The sequence below is a fragment of the Procambarus clarkii genome, chromosome 60 (genome assembly GCF_040958095.1).
Source record: "Procambarus clarkii isolate CNS0578487 chromosome 60, FALCON_Pclarkii_2.0, whole genome shotgun sequence".
Taxonomy (NCBI): Eukaryota; Metazoa; Arthropoda; class Malacostraca; order Decapoda; family Cambaridae; genus Procambarus; species Procambarus clarkii.
The window spans coordinates 10142595-10166282 of record NC_091209.1 but is presented as its reverse complement, the minus strand read 5'-3'; the positions used below and the strand labels follow the sequence as shown (position 1 = coordinate 10166282).

The window sequence follows — 23688 nt, the reverse complement described above, 5'->3', positions numbered from 1 at the left end:
GCCGCACCCCCAAAGCCCCAGCTTAACAAGGAAAAGCCGGGGCAGCCGAGCAAACACTAATGAAGGGAGCCCACTGGTCAGACCCATACGGCACGGCTGGAGGAACCAACTCGAATGCCTCCGCCGCCAGCCCAGAAGAGGAAAACCCCTGAGACCGCCCGAGTCTCAACCCAACCAGACCCCGCCCCAACCCCGAAACCCTCCTATGGTTCGGAGCAGGAAGCAAGGGAGGAAGTGAGTAGAACAGAAGGGGGAGGAACAAGAAGTGGAAGGAGCCATAGCCGAAGCGACCCCCACCCCCAAGTCCAGACCCCAACCACCAAAACGGGGCAGCCTCGGGGCATCCTGGGCCGCAAACCAAGAGCGTTGCAGCAACACACCCAGCAAGTAACGCCGCAGCCGCCTGCACCCGATTATCAAGACCAGTGGCCTGGGTGAAGGAGAGCGCGTACCGACAACAATCATCAGACGACTCTGGGTCACAAGAACAAGGACCCAACAGGCAGCATGGCGGAGGCACAACAGGTGAGTGTCACCCTGAGACAAGGGGACAGAGCAACCTTCAAACTCGCAGGACGCTAGGGGGACTTCGGGGACACATCTAGGGGACCATGGAGCCCCCGTGGGGTTTCCCAGGGCCCTTAGCCTTTGGTACACGCTAAGGGAAGCCCAGGCAGGGTACCGCGAACCGGCGCCCAAATCTACCAACAAACTGCTAAAGCTGAACCCCCGGGACGTGTCCACTCACAGGGGCCAAGCAGGGAGTACCGCCTACAGAAGAATTCGAAAGAAATTCACCTAGAACAGGAAAGGGGGACCATAGTAAAAGCAGACACCCCACCAGGCAAAAACAAAAACAAAAGAAAAACCCCGCAAGAGGACAATGTACCCAGGCGGAACGGAGCCGGCCGCTGTTAATGGTGAAAACTAGCTGTGCAGTACCCCGCGCCCCTACCAGTGACGAAAGCTACCACCTACCCAGAGACAAACCAGGGCAACAAAACCCCAGCCGACTCCAAGGACGGCCCAGTACCGAGCAGTAAAGGACACAGCAGAGGCAGAACCCAAGGTGACTTGTGGAAGGTGGCCTCAAGCCCCAAGGGCAGTACTTACAGGGCACCTAGGGAAGATAGCCCTAGGCGCATGCAGCCCGAGTACTGTGGAATCTTACTCCTGGCTCACACCCCACCGGTAGAGACAGTCCACACCACAAGGCACAGAACTGAAACAAAAACCGGAGCCAGAGGCACTCGACCAGCCAGTATGACCATCAGCCAAGAACTGCCAGTTGGATCGCCGGCGTGGAGGGTCTGGGGCTCCCCCTTCCCCCTCTCGGGGAGGGGGGGGTTGTGCAGACGGTGGCGCGGCGACATGATGACGTCATGCTAGTTTGATAATTTTGTTTGGGGAGTTCTGTGCACTCGTTCGGCTTTTGGTAGCAATAATTTTACCAGAATAGGGGTTTGTTTTGGGGCGCCTACCTTTCTGGGTGCCTGTCCTGGCCGATGGCAGACATAGAATGCTCCCAATCACAAGGGGGTTTCTATAGGCCATTGCTCCTCGTGCCTCTCTGAGGGGGCCAGGTTCTGGCTCGTGGTCCCCGGTAGGCAAGAACTCCTAGTACTTTGACTGATGCCAGAAAGTTATACATATCCATTCAGCCTGGATAGCTCCAGGGAGCCGACGGGGCTCCCCCCAGAAAACCAGCGTTGAATGTAATGAAACTCCATTTTCTGGGTGAGTCCTGGAGGCTCCCTGGAGCTATCCCAGGCTGATATGCTAATGTCAGACTTTGGCATCAGTCATGTGTATGGAGTTCTTAGGCCTACCGGGGACCACAGCCAGAACCGGGCCCCCTCAGAGAGGCAAGGGGAGCAATGGCTTATAGAAGCCCCCTTGTGGTTGGAAGCATTCTATGTCTGCCATCGACCGGAACAGGCACCCAGAAAGGTAAGCGCCTCAAAACAAACCCCTAATCTGGTTAAAATTGCTACCAAAAGACTAACTAGTGGATAGAACTCCCCAACAGAAAACAAGCAAACTAGTGTGACGTCACACGCCGCCGCGCCGCTGTCTGCGCAGCTCCCCCCTCCCAGGAGGGGAAAGGGGGAGCCCCAGACTCTTCACGCCGGCTACCCACACCTCAGTTCTTGAGGCTGGATGTCAAAAACGCGAAAAAAACGCCGACCGGAGGGAGGGAGGGAGGGATGCCGGGGAGCCTCCAGGACTCACCCAGAAAATGGCGTTTCATTACATTCAACGCTGGTTTTCTGGGGGGAGCCCCGTCGGCTCCCCGGCACTAACTACCCACAGACGGAAAAAGAGGGACTTACCAGGGAGGCGGTCGTCGCTCACTCCTCAACTCGAAGCCGAGACAACTGGCTGCAACCGCCGACCCAAAGCAACACAGGCCCGACTGGGCCCAGGGACATTCACAAGGTAACGAGCAGCCAGGACCCTGTTCGACCACCAAAAGTCCCGCGCCCGAATATCAGAAAAGACATATTCCCAAAGACGGCAGCAAGAGCCGCGAACTTACGAATGTCATGGGCACGGGGATAGACCGCAGGCTGGCTGGACTTAATAACCCTGCGGACGACCTGGGAGACCCGAACCCACGAACAGGGAAGAAGGGAAACCGGATCAACCCACAGCGCGTCTCCAGACACAGAAGCCGTAGCGCGCAAATAACAGCGAAGCGCCGCAACCGGACACAAAACATGATGCACCCCCGGCCTGACCAACCAAGCATCAACCACCCATGGAGCCCTTCGGAACACAGCAGTCTCATTTCTCGCCAGAAAAGAAGGAGAAAGCTGGAGAAGAACAAAATGATCGCCCCGACCAAAGGAGCAGGAAACCCCAGCGCCGGAGGAGAGCATGAAGCTCACCAACCCGAGCCCCAGAGGCTAATGCCAACAGGTTAAGAGCCCCCGAGAAACAAACCGGAACCGAACGGGCCAAAAGAAACCGAGGAGAAGAAAAGAGAGCACCCAGTCCAACTACCAGGACAACTCAGACGGCGCATGAGCAGGCCGGAGGTGAACCAACGCACTAGACAGCTTGCAGAACGTCCCAGAAGTAACAGCAACACCAAAGGCATGCAGAAGCGGCTCCGCCAGCGCCGCACGAAACGAGGTGACAGTATGCAGCAAAATAAAGGCCCCGGACTTTCTTAAGAGAAGGACAAGACCACGCCAACAAAACACAGCTACCTAAGAAGGGACAGAAGGAAAAAGGAAGGACCGTCAAAATACCCCACACTGCCGCCAAGAAGAAGCATGCAGGTGGGACACCATCAATGAAGCCACTTGACCACCAAAAGAAGGCGGAACTCCAGACAGAGCCGAACCAGCCCCCGTCATGGACCAAAAGAGCTGTAGAAGAGGCGGAGCCGCGGGAAGATCTCGGGTGCAACCATCGAACAGGCAGAGCCGGAAACCCGAACCAGCAAAGGGGAAGATGGAATGTCTGCCGTACAGAAAAAACATCCCAATGCCAGCGAGCACGCCTGGAGGTCCGAAACCACGGCCCCGACTGAGATACGAAAGAAGGGACACCGCGAAATGCGGAAAAAGCCAACAGGCAGGGAAAGCCAGGAACCAGAAATCCAAACCTGGCAAAGGAGTGCCAAAAGGCAGCAAACGGGAACAAAAGGCACACCAACAACACACAGTCATTGGTCAGGTCCCAACCGAAAAATCAAATGCAAGGGATCAAACCAAAAAAGGTACAAGGGGCACCACCAAACCAGCACCCGAACCAAGGGGTATGAGCTAAGAGGAGACAATGGGAAGGAAACCGCACAACAGCGGGAGACAGAAGAACCAGAGGGGACCAAGAAACACCAGGGGCACACGTACCAGGGGACACAGGCGGAACGGATGCCCAATGAGTAAAAGAAATGTCAGGAGGATTCCAGCGTCAGAGTAGGAGACAAATGGAATGCATGAGGAAGGGATGTGCTGGAGGCAGACCCCGCACATAGTCGATTGCAGATACAACAGGCTCAGGAGGCTGGACCCAAGCTGAACGACAGGAGACACCAAAAACCCAGACCGCAAACCCAACGAGGGAAGCACAACAAGCACAGAGGCCCTGTAAATGGCAGGTGAGTGACAGAGGGGCAGGACTAAAGAGCCAAAACTTAACCCCTACAAGCACAATCAGGTGAAGACAACTAGGGGAGTAGAGAGAACCCAATGTACCTGGAAGGGCTAAGCCAGGCACTGCAAGGTGGGCAAGGCATGAGTGACCCAGAGAAGATCATCGTAACAAATAGCTCAGACAAACAAGGTAAGATTCCAAGGGTTAACAGACGTTAATCTCCTTGTTTGAGGAGCTGGGCACTGGAGACAGTTATGCAAGTCCCAGCTGCACCTGGGTACAAATGACAGGATGAACAACCCAGCAGGCTTCCCCTCCTATTGGGGAGTGTTGAACACGCCACTATGGCGGTATGCCCACTCTCAGAATGAGTGGGCACACCGCCACAGCAGCACATAAGAAAATACAATATTTTTGCCCAATAAACTCGCCCCGGAGCAAAAAAAAAAAAAAAAATTAGGAAGGCACCAGGAGGAAAACACACAAGGGCCAAACAAAATGCCACAACTAACCCAACACTCCTCAGTAACAAAACCGCATCAAAATGTCACCTAATAACATCCTGACACAATAACATGTACCTCATAACAGTCACCATCACCATTGTACCTTGTAACCTGGTGGAGGTGGAGCCTCAGGACTGACTCAAGCATGGGATGGACATGCACACAAGCGGGACTGGATGGGTACAGTGAGGAGCTGCCCCGCATTGGCCAAGAGGGCCCCATGAAGGTACTTGTGTTCTGCCGTTCTCACATTCATACCCCAAAGACCAAGAACCAAAGCCTGGCCGAAAAAGACGCCAGACCACATAAACTCACCTGCAGAACGTAGGCACGAATGTGTTATGACACAAAGTAGCCGAGAAGATTCCGGGAGCACCGCCAGAGGAGGAAGGCCAGAGTCACACATGCAGAAAGGGAGGGGAAAAGCGAAGGAGGGGCCCCACACCCATAACACGGGGAAAACTCCAGCGCCCTCCCCATAGCTGCAAGCCAGAACACCCCAGTAGCCACGGGGCATGGACTGGAGAATGGAGAAGAGCTAGAGGTGAAGCACCCAAGAGAAAAAGACGGAAAACACCAGCATTTGTGCACACCGCCCAGACCAAAACAAACCCCCATGGCACACAACCCGCTCGGCCGGAAGGCGCTAACTAGGACTACTTCACAAGAAAAGTAGCTAAAACAGTGGTGACCCGAAGAATTGCGCAGGAGCAGAAACAGCCCAGCGCATGGGAACAGGAGCCAAAAAAACAGGAAGCAGCGACATACATAGCAGGTGTACTCAATGATGACAAGGAATCTAACCGGCAACCCAATTGGGATACAAGTAGCCCAATCTGGCATCCTGGACAAGGAATATAGAAAGAAAACAAACAGTGCAGAGACCGAGCGTGGAGAAAAGATACAGGAACAAAATATCGAGACAGGGCTGAAAACTAAGAATAAGCCCGAAAGAGGACCAACAAACCCTAGAAAGAACCAGAGGGAAGCCACATCAAAAGACGACGGACATTCCAATAATACGGGAAGTAGCAAAAAACCTTCCCGGACCTTCGAGAACCACAGAAGCAAGCACAAATCACGAAAGCACACAAAAACACAGCCGCACCTGAGACCAAAAGTCGTGCAGAACCCCATGAAGAGGGGAACATGACGGGGAAGTCCATTCCCAAGAAGAGGGGGTGGGGGAGAAATGGAAAAGAGCAACCGCTAACAGGACAGAACCAACGGACTCGAGGGACAAGGAAACGAGGCCGGGGAGGGGCCGACGCCCAACAACTCGTACGGAGAGGGGAGGATGGAAAAACCCCACTCCGCGGAACCGCAAGCCCCGCTCCGAGGGTAGAACAACCCCGGCAGGGTCCAACGGGGCCCCGAGGCCCACCAAGGCAGCCCCCCTCAGCCCTGGGGCCAAGTCGTCCCCCCAAAGCCTTGGGATTGTTTTGTTTCCTTGGGATTGTAGGGAGTTTCTACCTCTCTTTGTTTTTTTGTTTTAGTTTCTAACCATGTGGGGTTCGTTTTGTTATTCCTACCTTTCTGGGTGCATAACCCCGGTCGATGGCAGATAAGGAAAAACCCCAACCACAAGGGAGTTTTGCAGGGCCATTGCTCCCTGAAACCTCTCTGAAGGGGCCAGGTTCTGGCTTTGGTCCCTGGTAGGTCTGAACTCCATAACTAATGTCCCGGTCTAATATAAAGTACCTTAGCCCGATAAGCTCTAGGGGCTTAGAGCCCCCATAGGGGCTCCCCACAGAAAGTACAACTTATACAAAATCTATATGCAGACGAGGAGTCACAATAACGTGGCTGAAATATGTTGACCAAACCACACACTAGAAAGTGAAGGGACGACAACGTTTCGGTCCATCCTGGACCATTCTCACAATCGACTTGAGAATGATCCAGGATGGACCGAAACATTGTCGTCCCTTCACTTTCTAGTGTGTGATTTGGTCACTATACAAAATCTAATCCAGAATCTCTAGTATCATGTGCACTAAATACCAAGAAAAATCACTGATATTTTGAAGACTAAAGTTCTTTGACCGTAAAACTAAAGTGAAAGAGGGTTTTTTTGCGTAGTTGAGGACAGGAAGATTGTTAGGTGTATCAAGGATCCCTAGACTGACGACTGACGTTTTCTAGGATGGAACCCACACAGCTGCCTAACTCCTAGGTACCTATTTATTGCTATGTGAACAGAGGCTCAGTTGAAGGGGAACACTGCCCAAATGCTTCTGTCATTGCCTGGGAATTGAGCCCCGAAACCTTTTGGCTATGAATGACGATGCTGTTTGTAGTGGTACAGGAACAGCTTAAACATACAAGATGAAAGAAAGAAACCAGTGAAAGGATGAGTGATCCAGGAAAAGCTAGAGATTTCCAAAAGCAAATCATGGTTGTAAGCTGTATGGTTTGCTATGGTATTAAATGTAATTACCTAACTGTAATTACCTAAGTGCACTTACATGATAATTTGCACAGACCATTATATTACACTCCTGAAAGCATATCCCATATTTCTTACACTAATGACTGATAACAAAGCCTGTTTGCTTACTTTCTAGTTGTATATGTAGTGGTGCCAGTTGTGAAAGTGGTACAGAGGTAATGCTACCATCATCAATAATGGTCACAGCGTGGCTCAGTCCTGTTCCATCTACTTCCTCAACACATTCTAGTCCTCCACTAGTTTCCTCTGCATGACCAAGATCCTCATCACTTCTGCTGTTGTCCCCAACAGTAACTTCCATGTCAGTGCTCGGACTTTCTCTGTGTCGATGCACTAACCATTCTGCTACGGACACTCCTGAAAAGAACTTTATTATATTATAACCACACTAACATATATGTAATCTAGCTAAATGCAGCATAAAATAAATCCAGGGTGGAAAGTAATGAAATGTCTTTTTCTGGAGAAGCTCCATACTAAAAGATCACATCAGTCACAGAAGTTTGTTTGGCCTATTTGACCAGGGACCAGGCCAGAGCCTTGCCCCCTTCCCTCACAGAGGTACATGGAGCAAGTAATAATCCACCACTCTACTATAAAAAACTAGAAAGTCAGCAAAGCTCTGCTGACAAATCGAGGGTTCACAGAAAATGAAGCCTTCAAATCACTAAACAATTCCACAAACAATTCGCACAGAACAAGGGACTCGCTCAAATTGGCTAAAAAAAATTGTTAGTACCAAATATCACCACCAGGAAGTCTGATCCAAACCCTTAGCAAGCTTTCCCGGACAGTTTTGGAGATGATGAAACAAGAAACCTGAAGGCAGGAGACGCACCAAGAAGGCACCAGGGCTCCTCCAGAAAGAGGCATTATATTACATTCAATTCTGGGTTTCTGGAGAAGCCCCCAGTGGCTCCATGAAGCTACAGTAATTAAAAAAAAAAAAAAAAAAAGGGACATATCAATGAGGAGGAGAAGCAGTAGGCACTAGGATAAAGAAGAGAACCCAGGCCAGGATTCCTGCCCCATGACTGACCATGACCAGGAACACTGACTAAATACCAGGATGTCAGAGCCCTATTAGAACACCAAAACCCTCAAGCAAGAATATCAGCCCAGGACATGTTGGAGAAGACTGCAGCCAAAGCTGCATATCTGCAAGCATCATGGGCCTGAGGGGTATATCACAGGCTGGTTAGACTTAATGACGCTGAGAACGACCCAAGAAATGTGAACCTAGGAAAAGGGAACCAAGGAAAGAGGGGTCAACTAGCAAGACATCCATTGAGAGAGAGAAATGGTGGCATGCAGGTAGCAGCATGAAACCACCACTGAATACAACAAATGATCTTCTTCTTGAGGTTATCTTGAGATGATTTCGGGGCTTAGCGTGCCCACGGCCCGGTCCTCGACCAGGCCTCCTTTTTGTTACATACCCCCCAGGAAGCAGCCTGTAACAGCTGTCTAACTCCCAGATACCTATTTACTGCTAGGTAACAGGGGCATCAGAGTGAAATAAACATTTTGCCCATTTGTCCTCTCTTCCACCAGGGATCGAACCCGGAACCTCAGGACTACGAATCCGAAGCGCTGTCCATCCAGCTGTGTTTACTAGTTGTGTTTTTACGGGGGTTGAGCTTTGCTCTTTCGGCCCGCCTCTCAACTGTCAATCAACTGTTTACTAACTACTTTTTTTTTTTTTTTTTTTTCCACACCACACACACACACACACACCCCAGGAAGCAGCCCGTGACAGCTGACTAACTCCCATGTACCTATTTACTGCTAGGTAACAGGGGCACTTAGGGTGAAAGAAACTTTGCCCATTTGTTTCTGCCTCGTGCGGGAATCGAACCCGCGCCACAGAATTACGAGTCCTGCGCGCTATCCACCAGGCTACGAGGCCCCCGAGCTGTCAGGGACCCTATGAGCCCATCATGTACCCCTTAGCTGAATGTACAAAACATAAACCACCAAAGGACCCCTTCAGAAGCCCGCCAACTCCTCTGCCAGAGAAACAAAATTGAATGCAATGAAATGTCAATTTCTTAGTAAGCCCCAGTGGCTTCCTGAAGCTATATGCTAAGGAGGTTATCACTTACTGGGTCACATCAGCTATGGCGTTCTAAAGGCCTATCATGGAACGGAGCCATAACCTGGCCCTCCCCTCTCACAGAGGGGCAGGTAGCAGCGACATTTGTATTTGCCATTTCACCAGGAAAGGCAACCAGAAAGTCAGCAAGACAAAGCAAACTACTGATGGATTTAAGAGAGCTGAAACCTCGAAACCCGCAATAAAAACTTCCCAACTATGTAAACAAATGATCGAATTCTCCTGGAACTAGTGCGAGCTTGTTTACATCCACCTTCTCCACCCATATGGGGAGAGGGAGGAGGTAACTCACTGCCTGCTGGGGTCTGAGCTCCCACCTCTTGAGCAGATGTAGGCATCCACTCAAAAACTTGGAAAGGAGGGAGAGGATCAGGGAGCCACTGGCTCACCCAGAAATTGGTGTTTCATTACATTCATCATTGGTTTTCTAAGGGAAACCCATTGTGGCTTCCTGAAGCTAGCTACTGTTACGGTTCCCCATCCTATATATTTCCCCTGTGCCTGCAGTAAGAGTCATATCTCTATTACCTATACATTCTCTGATGCCCAGGGAACAATTTGGTATATGTAAAGGATAGCCTGAGTTGTTGTGTGGAGATAAATTTACAGTTTTATTTTGGTTTTGAATGTGGCTTAGGCCTTTCTACCAGAACAAATATGGCAATGGGAGGAGAGATTCCCGCTGGAGGAAGCCAGGATGCATTGCATTGTGGGAGCAGTGCCAGCTGCCTGGTGGTTGGTCAGTGCAGGTCATGTGACAATGTTGACCAATGGGGCCGTGCCCCAGGGCATGACAATGCCTCAAAACGTGGATTATGTAGCATCAGTTATTACCACAGACGTCAAGGAAAGCTTGTCAACTTCAAGGGAGCATAAGTAGACATAGCTCAGCTGGTGAAATGGACGCCGGGAGCTAGAGGCCGACAAGTTCTACGACAATGTGTGCGGGCATTAGGAGGGAGGCTGACGGGACGAGAGTCTAGTCCACTGTGCGGTGTAGGGACACCGTGAACGAGACCACTGGGACGTGTCAATGAGTTCACTTGTGTAAGGGAGGAAGATGTGAGCAGTGCCAGCCTACAGTGTCAGAAGAAGGATCTGCAGCGAGAGATTTGGACGTGAAGATGACGTGCTAGCTATGAGTCTGCGACTATTTGCAGCAGAGAGAGAGTCAAGGTAGATAATCTTTCCCTCCCCATTTCCCTTGAGTTAGGTGAAGTTAGTTCATCATTATCATCATTACTATTCGTTCCCTGTTCCAGAGCTTGGGTCTCCCAGGTTATTCGCAGGGTTATTAAGTCTAGCCAGCCTGTGGTCTATCCTCGCGCCTATGACATTCGGAAGTTTGCAGCTTTGGCTGCAGTGTTTGGTAACATGTCTTGGGTTCATATTCGGGCGCGTAGATTTTGGAAGTCGAACAGGGTCCTGGCCGCCCGTTATTTGGTGAACGTCCCTGCTCCTCGGCGTTCTTGTGTTGCTTTGGGTCGCAGGTTGCAGCCAGTTGTCTCGACTTCGCGTTGAGGAGTTTGTGGCCGCCGCCTCCCAGGTAAGTCCCTAATTCCTTCTCTTTGGGTATGTAGCTCCAGGGAGCCATAGGGGCTCCCCACAGAAAACCAGCGTTGAATGTAATGAAACGCCATTTTCTTGGTGAGCCCCGGAGGCTCCCTGCCTACCCCTCCCTCCCATCCGGTCGGCGGGGTTTTTCATGTTGGTTGAAGCCTAGTTTCTGAACTGAAGGCAGCCGGTGTGGTGAGGTCCGGGGCCCTCCCTCCCCCTCTCGGGGGGGGAGGGGGGGGGGGGCTACGCGGATGACCGGCGCGGCAGTAAATTGATTGTTTGATTGTTCTTTGGGATTGTAGGGAGTTTTCTACCTCTCTGTTTGGTTTTTGTTGTAGTTTTTACCATGTGGGGCTTGTTTTGTTATGCCTACCTTTCTGGGTGCCTGACACGAGTCGATGGCAGATAAGGAAAACCCCCAACCATAATGGAGGTTTCCAGGGCCATTGCTCCTTGAAACCTCTCTGAAGGGGCCAGGTTCTGGCGCTGGTCCCTGGTAGGTCTGAACTCCATAGCTAATGTCCCGGTCTAACATAACATACATTAGCCCGATAAGCTCCAGGGAGCCGTAGAGGCTCCTCACAGAAAACAATGAGTGAAAGAGAGAATTACAGACCAAAAGGGACCCGTAAAATGAGAAAAAGAAAGAACAGTAAAAATACGGTACGGAGATCAAGTATGCTCAGGCAGCGCATGAGCAGGCAGAAGGTGAAGCAAGGCATGAGACAGTATTGCATAATGGAGCCAAGATAGTATCAACACAATACAAGCTGCAGCAACTCTGCCAGCACCACATGAAATGAGGCAACCCTATTTACTGATCACTGATCTGAGAAGCTGATCACGAAAAAGCCAGTGAAATCATATCTTAGGAGACAACTAAATGAAACAGCTCTGAAATAAAGGTAAATCAAGATTATCCAACTCACCTTGTTGACTTTTGCAATTCCTAGCATGATTTCTCAACACTGCAACAGAGGACATCAAAGTGCCACACTTTTCACAAGACACTGGTGAATCTTGACTTTGACTATTTTCACCTGAAGAAAATACAATGTATTAAGTTAATATCTATTAAGTAAAATGTCTACACAAAATTAAATATGTAAATGAAACAGAAAATATTAAATTTGTCGTTATGTTTACCTGAGGGTCCCATCTCGATGATAACAGTAAGTCAATTCCTTGTCAAAGATCCCCCCCTCACCCCTACCCACCCCATTATTCCTGATGATTTTTTCAAAATAGATTTAAAATTTAAATAATGTTTTGGCATTTATAGCTGTTCCATAGGTTTATAACCCAATAGGTGAAAAAGCCTTTCCTGTTTTCTATACTACATCATGGCTTGTTTAGCTTGAAGCTGTTGTCCCTTGAATGCATTACATTTGACCTTTTAACCCCTGCAATGTGCACATGTTAAATGTGACACTCCTGTGATGTGTGTGAAATACCAGCGTTGAATGTAATTAAACGTCGTTTTCTGGGCGAGACTCAGAGGCTCCCTGGAGCTATCCAGGCTGATATCAATATATATTAGATTTTTGCCATCAGTCAATGTGCATGGAGCTCTAGGCTTACCGGGGACCACGAGCCAGAACCTGGCCCCCTCAGAGAGGCATGAGGAGCAATGACCTATAGAAACCCCTGTGTAGTTGGAAGCATTCTATATCTGCCATCGACTGGGTCAGGCACCCAGAAAGGCAAGCGCCCCAAAACAAACCCCTATTCTGGGTAAAACATTGTGAAAAAGAGCTGCACAAGTAGACAGAACTCCCCCAAATGAAAATAAGCAAACTAGCACGATGTCACCACGTTGTCGCACCGCTATTTACGCAATCCCCCACCCCCCCTCCCAGGGAAGGGGTAGGGGGAGCACCAGACCTTCATGCTGGCTACCCACCCTTTAGTTTTAATGCTGAATGTCAAAAATGCAAAAAACAAGCATTCAATGTAATGAAACGCCATTTTCTGGGTGAACCCCGGAGGCTCCCCGGAGCTTATTGGGCTAATGTATGTTATGTTAGACCGGGACATTAGCTATGGAGTTCAGACCTACCAGGGACCAGCGCCAGAACCTGGCCCCTTCAGAGAGGTTTCAGGGAGCAATGGCCCTGGAAACCTCCATTATGGTTGGGGGTTTTCCTTATCTGCCATCGACCGGGATCAGGCACCCAGAGAAGTAGGCATAACAAAACAAACCCCACATGGTAAAAAACTACAACAAAAAAACGAACAGAGAGGTAGAAACTCCCTACAATCCCAAGGAAACAATCAAACAATCAATTTACTGCCACGCCGGTCGTCCACGCAGCCCTCCCCTACTCGGGAGGGGGAGGGGGGCCCTGGACCTCACCGCGCCAGCTGCCTTCAGTTCGGAAACTAGGCTTCAACCAACGCGAAAAACCCTGCCGACCGGATGGAAGGGAGGGTAGCCAGGGAGCCTCCGGGGTTCACCCAGAAAATGGCGTGTCATTACATTCAACGTTGGTTTTCTGTGGGGAGCCCCTACGGCTCCCTGGAGCTACATACCCAAAGAGAAGGACATAGGGACTTACCCGGGAGGCGGCGGCCACAAACTCCTCAATGCAAAGTCGAGACAACTAACTGCAACCTGCGACCCAAAGCAACACGAAAACGCCAAGGAGCAGGGTCATTCAAATAACGGGCGGCCAGGACCCTGTTCGACTTCCAAAATCCATGTCCGAATATGAGTCCAAGACATGTTACCAAACACGGCAGCCAAAGCTGCAAACTTCTGAACGTCATGGGCGCGAGGATAGACCGCAGGCTGGCTAGACTTAACCCTGTGGACAACCTGGGAGACCCGAGCCCTGGAACAGGGAACGAGGGAAACCGGATCAACCCAAAGCACATCCCCAGCCACCCCAGCTGAAGCTCGCAGGTAACGGTGAAGTGCTGCAACCGGACACAACATATGATGCACCCCCGGCCGACCAACCAAGCATCAATGACCCACGACCCCTCCGGAAAGCAGCCGTCTCATTCTTCGCCAGAAAAGATGGAGAAGGCTGCAAACGGACAAACCTACCCACAGGACCAAAAGAGCAGAAACCCCTGCGCTAGAGGAGAGCATGAAGCTTCCCTACCCGGCCCCGAGAGGCCAATGCCAACAAAAACAAGCCTTGGAAAAACAATCCGGAACTGAAGGGGCCACCACAAACCAAGGAGAGGAAAGATGAGAGAGCACCCAGTCCAAAGACCAGGACGGCTCAGGAGGAGCATGAGCAGGCTGGAGGTGAAACATTGCACGGGAAAGCTTACGAAACGGGGCAGATGTGACGTTCACCCCGAACGCTAGCTTGAGCGGCTTAGCCAGCGCCGACACGATACGAAGCAACAGTATTAGGCATCAAATGACGGTCCTGAAAAAGCCAAGAAAGAAAGGACAAGACAACCTGATCCGAAAGAAGAGACAACCTACGAAGAGCCAGAAAATGGCGAAAAGAACGCCAGGAAACTTTATACTGTCGCCGAGACGAAGCTCTCAGGTGGGACACCATCAATGAAGCCACCTGATCACCATAGAAATCGTGATACACCCGCGTCAAAAAGACCAGACGCGAAGAGCAGAGGAGAAGTTCGAACCAGCCCTGTACCAAACTGGGCCGACCTCCTGAAAGAGGCGGAGCCGCGGGAAACATCCCGGGTTCGGGCACTGAGCCAAGAGCAACGGAAACCAAGGCTGGGCCGGCCACAAAGGGGCCACAAGGACTACTCTCCCTGGGAACGTCTCCAATCGAACCAGAACCCGAAGTAACAGCTGGACCGGGGGAAAGAGGTACAGGTAACCCTGCCTCGACCAGTCCTGCTGAAAGGCATACACCACGAATGCCTCGCAGTCGGGGAAGAGCGTCACATAGATTGGGAGACGCCGAGACCACGCCGACGAGAAGAGGTCCACATCTTGGAGACCGTATGTCTGGCAGATTCAACGAAACAAGTCGTCGTCGACCGTCCACTCCGTGGACAGGGGATGGAAGCATGACAGACTGTCTGCCAGAACGTTGGACACTCCCGGACATGAACTGCACGGAGAGCCAAACCCCGAGAATCCAGCAGACGAACCACTCGAAGAGACTAACCCCAAAGAGCCAAGGACCAAAGAGAACCCCCGCGGTTCAGGCAATGAACCACCGGAGAACAGTCCAAATGGAGGCGAATGGTCGATCCCCGAGTGACCCAAACCCTCCGAAGCGCGAGCCAGACTGCCGCGAACTCTCAAACCGTGCTGTGAGCCCGACGGAAGAATGGACCCCACCGTCCCTGGCCTGCCTGGTGAGCACTGGTCACAAAGCCCCAGCCAAGAGACGACCCATCTGTGAACACACCGAGCGATGGCTCGGGAAGGCGCCAAAGCACCGAACCCCGAAAACCCTGAAGAGGAAGCCGATGACGCAGCAACCGACACAAGGCCCCCAGAGGACGAACCCAACGATCGCGAGCGAGGCGGAAGGGACGTCCCCGAAGGAATCAAAACAGACGCCGAAGCCAAACCCGACCAGACGGGTAGACGAGCACGGCGAAGTTCAGACTCCCGCACAACCGCTCGAGCAACCGCCGAGTGATCCGGGACACCCTCAGAAACAGCCGACGGCTGTCCCGCAGCTGCAACAACGCCTCTGGAGGGAGAGACAAGGAAGCGGTCCGAGAATCCAAAACAAGACCCAACCAGGTCCGAACCTGGGACGAAACCAGATGGGACTTCCTCCAGTTCACCAGGAACCCAAACCTGGTGAGCTGGGAAAGAACCATATCCCTGGCGAGCAGACAAGCTGACCAACTTGGAGCCCACACCAGCCAGTTGTCAAGGTAGGCCAAAACCCGAATCCCTAGAAGACGCAGACGGGTCACCACAACCCGGGTCAGACACGTGAAAACGCAAGGTGTCAGATTCAAGCCAAAAGGTAGGCATCGAAAACGGTAAGTGTGACGCCCCACCACGAAACCTAACCAGTCCCTGAACCCTGGATGAATAGGAACATGCCAATAGGCGTCCTTGAGGTCCAGGGATACCATCCAGGCACCCGGCTGCAACAGAAGCCGGACCTGAGACAGAGTAGTCATCCGAAAGGAGGGGCAAGGAATCCAGGGGTTCAGACGGGACAAGTCCAGAATGAACCTCAGATCCGCACAGTCCCATTTCGGTACTGGAAACAGACGGGAAACCCACCTGAGAGACGAAGTCGTTTCGATCACACCCAAGTGCACCCACTCCAAGATGACTTGACGAAGCGCAGGAGAGGAAACCTGCCCTGTTAGCCCCGAACCACCCAAGGGAGGACGAGTCGCCCAACGCCACCGCAGGCCGGATGACACGACCGAAAAGGCCCACAAATCATGGGACCAAGCATGAGCAAACAGAGCGAGCCTCCCCCCCCATTGCCCCGTCAACGGGGCGAACCACAAAAATGCCGACGCCCCTTACGAGAACCCAAATGTCGAACAGGGCGATCACCGCGCCGACCAGACGACACCGGCCCCGAAGGTAACAACGGCTCAGAAACTGGCACCAATAGCCCACCTCGACCAGTGGAGCCCTGGGGCCGGATTCAGGAAGGTACTTACGAAGGTTTTTCCTCTTAGCTAAGAGCGTTTTCTGTCTTAGCGCCTTCGTGGCGGCTACGTCCGTATTCAAGTAACTACCCTAAGTGGAAAAATCTTCGTAAGTTCATTCCGGGATTTAAGTGTGGTTTCGACCACTCGTAGCTTTACGTAAACTGGATATAAGTCATTTTTTCTCTACTACATAACACTGGGATCGATTTATGATATTGGAACATGACCAAAATATTATAGCTGGTGAATCTAGTGGAGAGGAGTCCTTCGTGTTAGTTATATATGCATTCTCTGCTTGAAACTTGAAGTAAATATGTGTTTGATGATAGTAGAATTAGTTTTATAATAGCAAGATATTATACCAGTAGTTATTAAGTAAATAAACACTGGTGAACATGAAATATGAGAGAAGGTGATGAGCCCTGCCTGATGGGATCATTTACTATCACCAAATGCCCCTGTTCACCTAGTAGTAAGGGTGTACCTTAGCTATACATACCCATTTCTAATTTATTTAGTTTGGTTTTATTTTGAAATTAAATCTGGGTGAGACATAAAATAAAAATATGCTGCACAAATGATGTTAGGTAAGGAAAAGGGTAAAAATGTCAAAAACTTTATTCATTGAATACTTAAAGCTATAATTATGACTATATAGACTACTAAAAAAAGAGAGAGGGAAGTAGGGGTCCAAGACCTCTTCCTGTTATACAATTTGGGTGTGGAACAAGTAATTATCAAAAGAAGGCACCATGCCGGGAAGGCTATGTAGCAGTAAGGCAGTGAGGTGAGGCAGCTACTTATTTGAGAAATGCTTATTTTATTTACCTTATAAGCTGAGGCAACTTATTTTATTTGAGGAATACTCAGCTGATTCCTCTACATTTAGCATGGAACAAATTTGTGTTCAAGACCTCTTCCTGTTACTCAATTTGGCTGTGTGTAACCAAACTAGAAGTGCTCTACAAATCAAGGGACCCAGATTGTGGAATGACCTCCCGAATCATGTCAAAGGCTGTACCTCTCTCAACCAGTTTAAGAGTTAAACCAAGTACTGCCTAATTAACTCCATGTAACCTAACTTACCTCCTAAATGTCAACCCATGTCTTGCTATTTTTTAAACAACGCTGTTCACCAACATGTACAATTGCTGATTTATGCTATGTTAACCCCCTTTTTGTATTTTTTATTCCTTCTTTCAACACAATTTATACCTAATCTCGATTGCTATTAAGTTTTAGTCTGTGTTTTTTTCCCCCCACACCTTGCCCGAAATGCTATGAGTATTAGTGGCTTTAGGTATTGTATGTACTAGCTCTGCCTATAAATCCAACATTATGTTTGTAAATCAACTGTATGTACTTTTCCTGAATAAAATGTATTTATTATTTATTTTTTAATCAGTAAGTATTAAAAGAAGGCACCAAGCTGGGAAGGCTATGTAGCACCATTGTGTGTAACAATAAACCAAATTTTTTTTAACAAATAATGCACCTGTATGGGAAAACAAATCCTGTCAGCTGTAAAAATATTGATGCAGTTATTTAAATGAAAAATATAATGAAAGAAATATTACGGGTTTATTTTTATCCTATCTTTTTGTACTGTACAGTATATCCAAGGAAGTGAAAAATTAAGACATAATGCACAATTTAATGAATGATTAGCATGGATTAGCAGTTCAAAAGAAATATGACTTGTATTACATATCAACATGAGATCTTAATGATCCATGGTCAACATGATTTAATAAGGATAATACAGTACTGTATTTGTAATAATACAAACTATAATTTAAAATCTTTATTACTGATTTTTTTTATTAAGAAGATTAGGTATACACAGCAATGTGCTGCTACCCTATTCTATATGGAATATTACACAGTGTAGATAAAAAACTAGCTATAAGTTTATCTAATACTCCCATCTCACAGGATGGTTAGACATACTGTACATGGAATCAATTTAGAAAATACCAGCCTCAATACAAAAAACAAATCAACTCTGACTAAACAACTCTAAGCAATTTTCACAAGAGGTAAGCACTGAATCATGGAAACATTATATTATAATTACTCTTACCAGTTTCTACAAAACTCCTCTCAAACAATGTATTTTTAAACATGTTTAGGTATACACAGCAATGTGCTGCTTCCCTATTCTGTATAAAGGACCACACAGTGTAGATCAAAAACCAGCTACAAGCTCACCCAACATCCTCACCTCACAGGATGGCCAGTCATACATGGAATTAGGAGAGAACAAAATACTTAATGCTGATCTATTAGCCTCCACTGGCAAAATCTGGGTGCAGCACAAGAATATCTTCCAATATTCCTGAGTGTATGAAGTAATTACAGAGCTCAAAGTATCTCATACCATTTGGTATGAAGTCACTGATAACAGGACAATCACAGATATAGTGTTGGAGAGTATGTTCTCTCAAGTAGGACTGAAAACAGATGTTTTTTTTTCCACCAAGAGGGCTATAAACCCATGGAACCGCCTACCCGCTGAAGCCGTAAATGCCAAATTCCAGCTAAAAAATAACATTAATTCAATTGGCGGGCCCTTTAACAAGCCGCCGGCTTTCTGTCCTCTTCGAGGTCACTAGATAGTTAGTGGCCATTGGGTAAATTCAGTAAATATATACAATAATTGTCAGCGCATCTTCCGAGCAACAAGGACAGCTACACAGTATCTCTTAGAATTACATAGGTAAACAACAAATGTAACATATTTGTTTACTACAATGTCGGTGCTGGCTGTAGAAGTTGAAAAAACATTGTTTTACTTCGAAATATACTAATTTTATAAGAAAATTCGACGTAAATAGGAGGCAGTAGAGCTCCTATAAGCCAGCGCTAAATCTTCAATATGAAGAATGTTGCTGCTCTCTGATTGGCCAAACGAAACACAGTAGTGACCTCTATCGGCACGCAGGTGAACCAACAATTTTCTTCCTAAGTATACCTTATTGAATCGCACCTAAGCATCTTCTTAGGGCGCACTTAGGAACCTTCGTAGCAAACCCACTTACGAAGAAATACACAGAGCTTCCTGAATCTAGGTCCTGAACCCTGGCACGACCCCTCCGAAACTGCCGAGAACGACCGCTTCGGAGAATCAACAAGTCCGTCATAGGACGACAACTGGATGAAGCCGCGTGCAGAAATTGAGAGACCGCAGTCTCTGCAAACAGCAACGGACAAAACAGAGATGAAAACCTAAGAGTCAGGGCCCAAGCGGATTCCAAAGAGAGCGCGAGCACAGCCTGACGGTATGCGAGGCGAGAAGCAAAAAACAGATACACCGCTTCCTTCAGGATGGGCGCAAAGAGCTTAAACAGTACAGCCGACGCCCTAGCTGCCGAAGACAGCGCCCCGGACGAAGGCCCTTCACTCAACGCTCCCACATCCTCCTCAAGCCAAGCAGAAGACAACTTGAGAAGGGAAAAGAAACGCAAGACCGAAGCCAAATGCCCACGGGAGCGCAACTCCTCCGCAACCAACAAAGCCAAAAGCTGAGGAACCTGCACGTGAAGCTGGAAAAGGCCAACATCCCGAGAAAGCACGGGAGCGAATAAGCACCCATTAAGGTGCTCAAACTCGCCCCCCAGGTAAACCTGCATATAAGTAGCAGTTTCCCGCCAATCAAGTGTGGGGGTCCAACAGAACCCATGCCACGCCCCCAACGAAAAGAAAGGGCAGTCTGCCAGCCAGGAAGACTCCGGAACCTCCAAATGCACCCAAAGACGGGAAGAAGAAACGAACTCAAACGAGGATGGATCCATTGGGGAGGCATAACCCGTGTTTCACAAGAGGTATGCAGCAAGAGCTTCCCGAGCCACCTTCGCGGAGGTACGGGAAGTAGCAAATCCCTGGAAAGACGGATCCGAGGTACCCAAAGGCACCCGGAACCGAACCCGGAGAGGAGCCGAACCCAAATCATACTCATACAGGGAAGGGGGGTAAGAAAACCCCTCCCCCTGCAACAATAAGCCCCGAGAGGAAGGCAAAAGCACCCAAGCGGGGTCACAGGGGGCCCAAGGCCCCCAGGTCGACTCCTCTCCAGCCCCAGGATTCCCCACGTCGGGACCCGGGGCAGAGCCGTCCTCCAAACCCTCTACCTCTGAAGAAAAGGCAGAGTCCAAGGGAAAGGCAGACAAGAAGGGGGTCTGCTGGTGGGACCCAGAAGCCTCGGCAGGAGGAACCGGCTCAAATGCCTCCGTCCCCAACCCGGATGGGGCAGCCCCCAAAGCAGCCCAAGTCTCATTACCAACTAAACCCTGTGCCGAGGCCGAAACCCTCAGACGTTTTGGAGCCGGACACAGTGGAGGAGGTGCAGGAAGAACCACAGGGGAAGGACCAGGGGGCGTGGCTGGAGCCAAAGCCATAGCGACCAACGCCCCCAGGTCAGGGTCCCTAAAGCCAAAACGGGGCAGCCTCGGGGCATCCGGGTGGGAAACCAACCTAGCGCGTTGCAATAATCTAAACCTAACATGCAACGCTGATGCTGCCTGTACCCTAATAGGAACATCCTCAGAGTAAAACTGGAGCACAAGCAGAAAACATGACTCGCAAGACTCCGGGTCAAAAGTGTCATATACCCAACAGGCAGCATGACAAGAGGCAAAACAGGTGACTGTCACCCTGAGACAAGGGCACACTGCAACCTTCAAACCTGCACAAGGCAGGCTGGAACTCGGGAGACGCATCCATGGGTCCCCGAGCCCCGACAGGGGTTTCCAGGGCCCGTAGGTTAGCAACTACGAGAAGCCCGGGCAAGGTGTTGCTTACCGGTTGAGAAACCCAACAACAAGAGTAGATGATAACACTGAAAATCCCCTGGGACATGTACAAGCACGGGGGCCTAGCAGAGGGCCACCAAAACAATATCAGGGGGACTATAGACCCACGAGGCAGAACCTCCACCAGGCAAACAAAAACAAAACAAAACAAAAACCCCGCAAAAATACACCGTCTCCAGTGGCAACAGGAACCGGTCACTGCATAGGTGGCAGGCCGCGCAACACCTTGACGCCCTAACCAGCACAACAACCACTCCCTACCCATGGCCAAACAAGGGCCCCAAGCCCCAGCTGGCCCCAAGGGCGAGGCAAATGCCGAGCAGCAAGAACCCCTACGGGAGCGGTTCCCAAACGCCCCAGAGAAGATAACCCTGACACGCAAGGGCAGTACTCACAGGGCGCCTAGGAAAGGAAACCCCTAGGTGCATGCAGCCCCGGCACTGATGAGGTACTCCTGGCCACCACACAATACACAAAGACAGCAGAGAACGCCACACGAGGCAAATACCGCCCAGGAATTTGAGGCCAGAGAAGCGTCTATCCTGGTTGACACTAGCTTGCGAACTGAAGGCAGCCGGCGCGGTGAGGTCTGGGGCCCCCCCTCCCCCTCCCAGAGGGTGGGGGGGGGGGAGAGCTGCGAGGACAACCGGCGTGGCAGAAAATTGATTGTTTGATTGTTCCTTGGGATTGTAGGGAGTTTTCTACCTCTCTGTTCGGTTTTTGTTGTAGTTTTAACCATGTGGGGTTTGTTTTGTTATGCTTACCTTTCTGGGTGTCTGACCCCGGTCAATGGCAGATAAGGAAAACCCCCAACCATATGGGGTTTTCCAGGGCCATTGTTCCCTGAAACCTCTCTGAAGGGGCCAGGTTCTGGCACTGGTCCCTGGTAGGTCTGAACTCCATAGCTAATGTCCCGGTCTAACATAACATACATTAGCCAGATAAGCTCCAGGGAGCCGTAGGGGCTCCCCACAGAAAGCACCAACTGCATATTCACTTTGTGGACACTTCTTACTACTATTCTTCTTCTTTGAGCATAGGACAGGTGCTTGCATTTCTTTATTACTGCATAATCCTTCAGTTACATTTATTAGCTGTTTTTCTTTTCAATAAAATGTTCTTATTTTTCAAAAATTCGTCTAAAATCAATTTTTTAAAATATTTTTATGAGAGTTTCACGACACTGAAACCAATAAGTTGGAGATCTGTTTAACATTTTTAAGTTATTTTTACATAATTTGAATATTATTCGATGTTATGCCCCCTAAATTCACGGTAATATGCACGGTCTCAGGGTTAAATGAGAAGACATACTGAATATGTGGCATTAGAAGCAAAGAAGCTTAAAATTGAGAATATAATAAATGTCTTGAAGAATCAGTATTTTTTTGTCATGCACAACATAGATACTGTGTAAATTCTGATTTTAAAGTTACTTACCATGTGAGTTTGATGACTCAGCAATAGTGATTAGTTCTGTCTCTTCATTGTCAGTAGTGTGCATAACAAATATATGATGCTTTATTTCCTCTTCTTCCTCCACCTCCTCAATTCCTTCACTTTCTTCTCTAACCTCTTCCTCTCCACTATTATCTCTGTCCTCCATTGTCCCATTCCCTGCTCCATTTCCAACATTCAGTTGAGTGATAAGGATGCTCTGCTTTCCTATTTCTTCTTCTAAAAAATAAAAAATAAAATCAACACAGAATGTAATGAGCACCCTTTCTGTACTAAGTGCTGTTAAATCACACCTTTGCCTACCAGAAGCCAAAACCAGAATCTGGTTTGCTCTAAGAGGGAGGAAAAAAAAATACTGTTGATTGTAATGAAACGCCATTTTCTGGATGAGTCCCGGAGGTTCCCAGAGGTATCCAGACTGATATGTAATAATTAGCTTTCTGGCATCAGTTAACCTCTAACCTGCTCTGGGCTATTTGGCCTTTGTCATCCACAGGTGCATAAAAATAAAAATAAAAAAAAATTCTTATAATCCTGTTAATTTGTGTTCCCTGATCACGGGGAAAAATAATAAAAAAATCGTAAGTGGCATATTTTGACCGCAATAGAGTGGGAAAGTTTGGCAAAAAACCAGCGTTGAATGTAACGAAATGCCATTTTCTGGGCGAGACCTGGAGACTCCTCGAAGCTATCCAGGCTGATATGCTAATGTCAGACTTTGGCATCAGTCATTTGTATGGAATTCTGTGGGCCTACTGGGGACCACGAGCCAGAACCTGGCCCCTTCAGAAGAGGCATGAGTGGCAATAGCTATAGAAATCCTTGTGTGGTTGGAAGCATTCTATGTCTGCCATCGACCGGGTCAGGCACCCAGAAAGGGAAGCATCCCAAAACACATTCCTATTCTGGTGAAAATTGCGAAGAAAAGCCGAACAAATGGATAGAATTCCCCAAACAAACGGGCAAACGAGTATGACATCTCACGTCGCCGCGCCACTGTCTGCGCAGCTCCCCCCTCCCCAGTTGGGGGAAGGGGGAGCTCCAGACCCCCATGCCGGCAATCCACCTTTCAATTCTGAGACGAGAAATCAAAACACGTGA

The 23688-nt window shown here is 49.3% G+C and overlaps 1 protein-coding gene across 13 annotated transcripts in view; it reads right to left on the bottom strand.

The window, feature by feature from the left end:
- The window catches only part of LOC123766903 (zinc finger protein 557), a 143843-nt gene that overhangs the window by 35001 nt on the left and 85154 nt on the right, over positions 1-23688 (bottom strand). For all 13 annotated transcript variants that reach the window (XR_011223327.1, XR_011223329.1, XR_011223325.1 and 10 more), the window contains 3 exons: positions 22570-22806; positions 11668-11778; positions 7174-7422 (listed from right to left, as the gene is read on the bottom strand). Coding sequence is in view for 5 of the 13 variants with exons in the window: in XM_069307466.1 (XP_069163567.1) it covers positions 7174-7422; positions 11668-11778; positions 22570-22806 (597 nt within the window). In the remaining 8 variants the exon portion in view is untranslated. The remainder of the gene's footprint in view (positions 1-7173; positions 7423-11667; positions 11779-22569; positions 22807-23688) is intronic.